The 8937-nt window shown below is 44.8% G+C and overlaps 1 protein-coding gene across 1 annotated transcript; it reads right to left on the reverse strand.

Moving 5' to 3' along the window:
* Nucleotides 1-1356: 1356 nt before the first annotated feature.
* LOC112901277 (uncharacterized membrane protein At1g16860-like) lies at nt 1357-5947 on the reverse strand. Its single transcript, XM_025970154.1, has 5 exons — nt 5721-5947; nt 2975-3995; nt 2284-2439; nt 1970-2181; nt 1357-1843 (listed from the first exon to the last, which is right to left on the reverse strand). Exons 2-5 carry the CDS (start codon nt 3860-3862, stop codon nt 1651-1653), a joined length of 1449 nt encoding a protein of 482 aa, XP_025825939.1. The 5' UTR covers nt 3863-3995; nt 5721-5947; the 3' UTR covers nt 1357-1650.
* Between the last annotated feature and the right edge of the window lie 2990 nt (nt 5948-8937).

Below are 8937 nucleotides of genomic sequence, written 5' to 3' on the forward strand. Positions count from 1 at the left end.
CCGATTGGGGGTAGGTCGGGAACTTCTTTCCCATTATCTAAAAAAACATTTCTACCATTTGTTATTCTTACAGTTCAGGAGCTCAGATAGGACGATGGTGTGTGACAGCCAGGGTGTAGTGGCCTCCGACTAAGGCCCTGTTCGCTTCCTACCCTCTAAATTTTAGACCCATCACATCAAAGAGAATCTTATCATTTAGAAGTATTAAATAAAATCTAATTACAAAACTTTTTGCACAGATATGTGCTAATTCGCGAGACAAATTTAATGAGCCTAATTAATCCATAATTTGCCACAGTGATGCTACAGTAATCATCCGCTAATCATGGACTAATATACCTCATTAGATTCGTCTCGCGAATTAGCCCTAGGGTTCTGCAATTAGTTTTGTAATTAAACTTTATTTAATACTTCTAAATGACAAGATTCTCTTTGATGTGACCCCTCTAAACTTTAGACCCCAGGAAACAAACACACCCTAAGTTATGGCTTATGCTCTGTTGCTCTTGGTGTTCCTCGGCTGCAGAGACCTTTAATTACCCTTAATTATGGAACTTGTCAGAATGCCATGTTCCTTACCATGTAATCTGTTGAGGCGCCTGTTTATCCTGTTGCTACTACTACTCTTTTCAAGCATGCCTGAGGACTTCTAAGTGTGACCTCGAACAATCATTGTAATATTATCGCACTATAGTGTTTATCTAGTTCATGCTTAAAGAACTTAAGCCTATCATATTAGTCTTGTATTTGATTGTCTTCCTGCCCGGCGGCATTGCATCGGTTTCTTAAAAGTTTGGTGTGGTAGTATTTTTAAGAACTGTTCTGGAGAACATTACTTGCTCAAGTTTTCAAATAACTTGGACACATTTTAATCTAATCATCAATATCTGTTTGAAAATTTCAAATCAACTTTTGAATAATATGTCGTCTACTATGAATTATATTTTGCATGTATTGTATACTATTAATTCATGGTCAAGTCGTCGTGGCGCTGTTTTGAAATTGGAAAGTATCATCATCTATTTTACTAAAAACATTTATCGTTTATTCTTCTCGGCATAAATCCTTTTTATTGGAGCAGCGCTATCTGCTAAGATTAGACATGTGGTTTTCTTTCCTGCCTTTTATCGTTTCCTGAGTCTTAGCCGTACTACTCCTATTGCAGATAGCATGTTGTTTATTATTGGCATAAATCCTTTGCACTGGAGTAGTGCTATCTGCTGTGACAAGAGGAGTGATTAGCATGTGGTTTTTCTTAAGGCTTTCTTGTTGCCCTTCAAACCTTAGCCCTAATCCTCAAATGAAAGAAGGTAGAACAATCAATAAATTCAATGCGTGCTAGAAATCTTGCTCAAAGATCACACGAACCCAATTCTAGACTTTATAAGCAGCCGCATCTCCATGGCAGTAATCAAACCATCATGTTACAGAAGTACTTGGAGCTCATAGCAAAAAGAAAAAAAAAACATAAAACACATTAAAAAAACTATACAACCAAATCTTAGCTTAACCAACCACCCTCAACCTGCCATAATCACACCCACATTTGCACATTTATCTCAATTCTAGCATTCGACAAAATAAATCCAAAGTCCAAATATTTCACAAGCATTTTTTTTTCTTTGGCTGATTCTTCCAGCTTCCATCTTGCTAAACTGGTATGACATCAATATTTGACGTATCTTCGCATCTTAAAACTAGCCCGTCAATGTTCGTTGGGAGGACGCACTTGGCCCACTGGCAACCAGTCGAGATGGGCTCCGATGGAGGAACTATCATCAATACATTGTCATTTCTTTGTACAACCCCCATCACACTCACAGTACTGCCTTCCTTAATGTACCTATAGGTAAAGGATGAAGCACATGTAATCATTTGCAAATATCATTAGGTCTATGGTTAAGGAGAAGGAAATAGTTTTCTTTCTAGTGCGTTCAATATGCAAATAAACAAGGAAAATGAGGAGTACCCTTCTTTAAGGCGCATTATCCGATCGTCGCTTGAAAGGTTCCTTTCCCTCAGCCATCTCAAAAATTCTGGGGACATATCCTTGTTGTCAGGATTGATGTCAATAATAACAGATTCATCAACATAAGGGGTCACACGTGCACCATATCCTGTTTTCACCAATGCTCGAAGCCCAGATTGAAAATCTGAAATGTAGAAATCGACCGCATGTCGCTGCCAAAGTTGCAGGCACATATCAGAGAACAAGGTTTGTGTTTCCCAAATATGATTTTAAACTATGATATATACTATTTCCATTTCATGAAAAATACTCACCTCCATTGAGCGTAAACCCCAGGTAAAACGGCGATGCTCAGTGTTGGCAGCTTTGGAATCCCAACCCCTGTACTCAAACAAGGTAGTAGAAGTGTACACACATCTTGGTACCCTTTGGAACGAGGACTCAAGGGGGAAATTTCCACAAGTAACAACCTGTAAATTTTAACATAGTCATAATTACTGTGCTAAATGATAAAACAAATATTATTGTTTGGAATGAAGCATGCTTTCAGGATATCTTGAGAAAAGAATAAGCAGCAAACATACAGGTGTGAATATCTTATACTAAATTTGAAAGAACTATATGCTCTATGCAACTGAAGTCATTAGAAGATTTCCATTCACCAGGCTCATTTGACTGGGAATACTAAATCAAAATGCCAGAGTCATTATGTGCTAGTGCAGATGACAATTGAAAAGTACTGGTGTGACAGAAAATATGCAAGAATATGTAATAGAATCAATGCAGAATGTGTTAGATGTGCCAAGGCAAACATGCACACTTCAACTGTCATGTTTCAGGATAGTGTTATTCCAACAGTGAGATAATGCAAACATAGGATAAATTTATTCCCAACAGTGCAACAAAACTAACATATATGATGAATAAAGACATCAAAGTAGATCGATTGAAGGAAGCAAAAGCAAATGAGAACATATCAAACAATACAGCCAGCATTTTACTTACCCCTGTCACCTTAACATACTGTCCATCTTTGGCAGTTCTGAGATCAGCATCAGGATAGCGATTAACAAACCCAATAGCGCCTCTCCTTCCCCAGCAAGCATTCCAGATTAACAGTGCAGCAACAAAACCAAATATCACCACAACAACTATCAGCAAAATTGCATTGTGAACAGCACCCAGAATGAAGCCACCTGCTATGAAACCCATCACGAAGAGCAGAATCACAGCCCAAAGTATTGGCTTCGGAAAGCTTCCCTGAATAGAGTAACCATCTTCAGTGTTGAGATTAGTAACAGCTTGATTGTGAGCAAAGGAAGTCGCCCGCATTTTCATGGATGCAGCAGAATCAAGTGGCCCAGATACTTTTCTTGGAGCACCAGACGAATTCAATGGTCCTGAAGAGATAGGCCCAGATGTGATGAGCCCAGTTGTGGGAAGCACAGGAGGGAGAGGCCCTGAATTCTGGCGAGCCATTGGTGTTACTCCCCCAGACTGGGGACCAGATGACCTCTTTGTTGGTTCTCCATGCTTATTAAGAGGTCCAGAGTTTGATTTTGCTCTGGCTGAACCGCCAGCACCAGGAACTGAAGACGAAAGCGAACCAGAGTAGTTGGATCGACCACCAGAATTGGATACAGGTCCGGAGTTGGAACCAGCACCTCCAAATGAAGTATTCCTGGAAGGAGCATTACCTAGAGGGCCAGATTTTCTTGACTTTTCAACATGGAGATCAAACATCTTCCCTAGCTCTCCAGATTTCTTGATGTCACCACCAGTATATGGCATCACATTAGAACAAATGGTTGGGGCCTTCTCCTTAGGTTGCTCAGGTCGACCAGAAACATACAGGCCATTGCTCAGCTGATGTGATGGAAACCTTGAACCCATAGTCTGAAGCAGAAGATCAACTGTATCTCAAATGTTCAACCCACCCGCGGAGTGTAATCAAGTGAGGCTATATCTGGGTCTTGACATGCACAGCTGCCCTTCGTGCTGTAAAACCTACACCTTGCATGAGCTCCTGAAAGAATACATTGAATAAATCAATGGATAAACTCTTGCCACTACGTGATCACATACAAAGAAATCATCTTGGAAAATTAGCATCTAGACAAGAGAAAATCAATGATGGTACGAATCCCACAAATAATGAAGACAGATTATAAAATTGGCAAGATTTTAGATGAAAGGTACTTAACTACTCATAACTAGTCAGCTAGCATATGGTAGATCTTTATCATAAAATTAACAATTTTCTTGCACAGCAAAAGCATCACCTAATTAAATTCACAGTTTGATATAATACTTCCGAGAAAGAGAAAAAAAAAATTGGAACTTCTATCAACTCTTCAAATAAAATTTGGTTCAGCAAAACAAATTCACAGAACTGATGCATGAATTCATACATCTATTGCTACAGGAACTCAACGACTAACAAATCTATTTGTGGCAACATAGACTTTCAGAAGAAAAACTTGTCCCCTAATAGCTAGTTCGTACAGTCCTATCTTTTCCTTAAATTATGGCACCACATGCAGGAAACAAATAATGTTGCGGTTAAGGGTCATTATGTGTGATAACAGAAAAGAAAATGAACATAATTTATGGTATCAAAACTTAATCAGGGAAAAGCCATGCTTGACTAAAGGTCAGTAGTAACTAAACAAAACATGCACTGAAAGAAACATTTCGCGTTATTATTCTTGTTACAAGTTATAGATTATACTGATGAATGCTTTGCCAGAATGAAGTCCTCATTTCCCCTAAATCTAGCTAAAGACAAACCCCGAAACATGCAGAATTTATGGGGACGTCTCCCTGAAATACTGGCCACTGACCACACCCAATCAAATATATATTAAAAAACACAAAGTTTTGAGACAGGTGAAAGCATCATTAGAAAGAAGTGCGTGTCTCACGCAAAGTGAAATATGTTCTCCAATGATTTACCCAAGCGTGTACCCTCAAATGTACAGAAATTTTGTACCGACTCTGTCAGATCTCAGATGAAGCTTAAAGTTTCAGTAAAGAACTCAGCACTCATACTTGCCGACATAATAATTTACTGCCCCGGCTATCGATTAGCATCCGCTTCAAATATGAACCAGGTAAATAGTCAGCTTGGCAAGCAGACTAAAAAGGATATGTCAGCAGGAGGCTCAGCTGAAACCTAAAGCAGTCTGCCAAGCAGAACAAATCCGCGACAAACCACATTCTATCTCACAAAGAGATATTTGGTTTTGGTTCAAAGCTATGGAGTCCTTACCAACAAAGTAGAATTTTTTTAAAAAAAATCCACATGGATTTCAAGTACACCCGAGTCCAGGGAGGGGGCAAGAACAACGAGCAAGACTACAGAAGAAGCAAGGGAGGCGCAGCTGCTGCGAAAGGACGCCTGGATCTGGACCGACGCGCGGTCGCCGCCGAGGGCGGCTGGAGCAATGGCGGCCTCTTAGGCTCGGTTGGTGAGCCGCGAACCGAAGCCTCGAGATGGCCCGAGCGCAGATCCGAGCCCAGACACCGACGAACCTCCCGAAATCTCACCGCGTTCTAGCTCCACCGACACAGCGGGAACCCAAGCACCGCATTGCCGCACCCGCAGATTGGTCTCCACCGCCCGCCTGGATCCCAGCAGCCGCCAAAGCAGCCACCTCCCGACGCAAGAGCTCTTCCCGAGTGAGCAGGAAATCGCCGGGACTAAAACAAGAGCGTGAGCGAGTTGGGGGTGAGAAACATCTCCGAGTACCTCGAGTGAATGGCAAGCACGTCGCGCTGCTGTCCCGCCTGGTTCGCGTCCTTCGTTTTTTTTTTTCCTCCTCGGCTAGCAGACCCTGCTCGTGCGGTGGCGGAATGGGGGAGGTGGAGAAGGTGGGGGGCGAGGTGAGAGCAAGCGCGCAGCAGGCAGGGGAGAGAAGCAGACAGGGAGGAGAAGCTGGGGAGGGGAGAGAGAATAAAGGGGGAGGTGGAGACGGAGGAGAGAGAAAATAATGGAGAGGAAGGATGAGAGAGAGAGAGAGGGGGTGGAGTGGGGGTGGTGGGAGGGAGCACACACCTTTCAGCTTCTCTGTCTGTTACAACAGTCAGTCTCTCTCTCTCTCTCCTCACCTTCTTCTCCCCTCTATGATCTTCTCTCTCTTCTCCTCTCATAATGGTGCCAGTGCCACCATTACTGTAACACTCTGTTTACTGCTACCGCTAATGACGCGGGCAAGAAATGACCGTAATGCCCTTGGGTCTGTGCTCTGCCCAAAAGAAATCTTCCTGCACCTGCACAAGGGACAAGGTCTTATAGATAGAAAACTACCAAAGGGCAATAAAACAAAAAATTCAGAAATGCTATGAATGCTCGGTTTGAATACAGAAAAGTCCCATAAATTTACAAGGCAATTCTGCAGCAAAGAAGTTTGATTAGCTGCCGCATGAAATCCAAAAAAATTGCTACAAGTTTGGGCATGAAACTACATATAGCGTTGGTTCCTCCCAACTCAAAAGCAGAACCGTGATCGCTCTCCGTGCTGCATGTAGTTGCGGCGGCGTCAATCCAGTGGGTGGCACCGGGCCATTAACGAGATGATTGTGACGGAGCATGCGGCCGTTTTCCATCCGCTGTGCCCGGCCTGCTGCTCCGCCGCGACCGCGGCCAGGCCAGTTGAGTGGCTGCATGCCATCATTTTCACCTCTCCCTTTCTTGTTTGCAGCATCGTTTTCACCTTCTCTGGAGTACATTGTTGCCTACTCAATCACAAGAGAAAAAGTGTACGTCGTACATTCCCTGCGCTCTGTTCGTTCGTGCAATGTTTTCTTTTAAAAAAAAGATTTTGCGCCATGTAACTAACTGATGGAGATCCTGGCTGTTCAGAGACAGAGATAGCTGAAGTAGGTGTGCCATGCATGCTATGCGTTGACAGCAACTGCCGCAACGATGGTACTACTACTACTGCGTGATCAATCGGTAATCGCTTGCAAGGAACCGTCTGGGGCGCTGCAAACCTGCCGGGTTACGCTCTGCCGGTCGTTTGAGTAGGTTGCAATCGAAGCATGGGAAGAACGACGTCACATCGATGATCGATCGCTGGTGGTAAGCGTCCGGATTATGAGATTGTTAGCGAGCCGTTAATCATTGGCCCGGGTCTCGCGGGCGCCGTCTCTTTCGCGCACGTCCCGCGGGGGATCGATCGACCGTCGACGCGGAGCTAGCTGCGGACCCCAACGGACGATGGAAACCGCCGGGGGGCGGGGGCCAGGCGGCCAGTTGCGGCCGCGCGCGTGCATGATTAGCTAGCGAATTATGCGGGCGTGCGTGCGCTGCTAGTAACCAACGGCTGGCTCGGCCTCGGCTCCCCGCCGACGCAGGCAGGGTTGCTCGGGCGAGGATGACGATATTGACAGCTGATCGCCATGGCCAATCATGTTCGTTCTCTGCTCTGCCCGAGCCTGACTTGTCTCTCCTCTATTCGTTACAGCGATAAACGAAACCGGTGCGCTTCGCTTCACTTCACCAGTTCACCGAGAGACCGAATGTGAAGACTGAAGAGCCTTGCAATGGAGGTACGCCCATCGGAGCTGTTGGAGGTTGAATGAAGCCCACATGGTAGGGGATGCATGCAGCAACCTCCTCCTCCTCCCTACCCCCTCATGCATGAGCTTGAGCATGGCCTGGCCCTGGTTGGTGCCACCTAATTTGGCATCATGCTTCATGCATCTCCCTTCAGCCGGTCCAGCCCCCACACACAACACACACACACACACGCATACACATACAGTGCGTGCAAAAGGAACATATATGGATATAGTAGCTAAGGAGGAGAGGAATCACAGATTAGCTTCGGCGACAGGTGACTTGTGTCTGTTGTTGTTTCAAGGCCGGACTCGAAGGCGTCAGCGTCACACCCAACTACACAACGCCACACCATAGGGTGGGTAGAATCATGAAAGGATTTGGCCGGCGTCCTTGTTTTGAACTCGATCTCATGATAGCCGGCGTCCTTTGCCTTTGTGCTCCTGTGCCCCCCAAATGAACCATGCCTAAAGGAAATCCAAGCTATAGTTTGGTACTTCTACAACCAAACAAAGAGCAAGCTATATATAGTGACACTTTATTTTTCAAAAAAAAAAAGATGATGAAATGCTGTGCTATGGTACTGTATAGAAAATCGAAAGAGGAAATAAAGATCAGTCTCATAATTAGCAGCATAAGTTCGTCCTTCAATACAACCTCCTTCCTGCCTCTTTTCCTTTGCTTTTGCTTCTTGAGAAGGCCGGAAAACAAGTGGCGTAGAAAAACGCGCCGTTATAGCATACGGCACGACGACTCGGCAGGAGCCAGTAGCCCAGTAGTACTGATCATCGGCGTGCAGGCACGCCGTACGCGTAGAGCATACTGCTCATGATTCCAGCCACGATAAACGTGCAATCTGCTGACAAGCTAAGTCAAGTTATGTATATACAAAAGTTCTCGCCGTGCTCAATTCGATCTCTTCGAGAACCGTACCTCACCCTGATCCGATCTTGTGTAGCTAAGCTAGCCACCTGCTTCACCACTGTCTGACAACACATCTGGATGAGGATGAACACGCCGGCCGACCGATACGATGCTCGCATGATGCAGCTCGCTCCAGTTGGAATCCTGGTCGCTGGAACCTCGGAATATGCTAACGTGATGGCCAAAGTTTGGAGCTAGCTTTCTCATGGCAGCCACCCACAGCGATCGAGCACAGGTGACAGCAGACAGCGAGACGGGTCGATCGTCCAGTCATTGTTGCACACAGGGGAAGAGATGCAGGCAGGTACGGGCTGTACCTGCACGCATTGCTCGGCTCCTGTCTGCAGGCTACCCTGCTGCTAAAACGTGCTCCATTCAATCTAACCGCTGTTCATGTAGCAAACACAATCAAAATTGACGCAAAAATTATTAATTTCACATGAATCCGGTAGACAATTTGTAGCTAGCTTCTTTTTAAAAA

The sequence above is a fragment of the Panicum hallii genome, chromosome 7 (genome assembly GCF_002211085.1).
Source record: "Panicum hallii strain FIL2 chromosome 7, PHallii_v3.1, whole genome shotgun sequence".
Classification (NCBI taxonomy): Eukaryota; Viridiplantae; Streptophyta; class Magnoliopsida; order Poales; family Poaceae; genus Panicum; species Panicum hallii.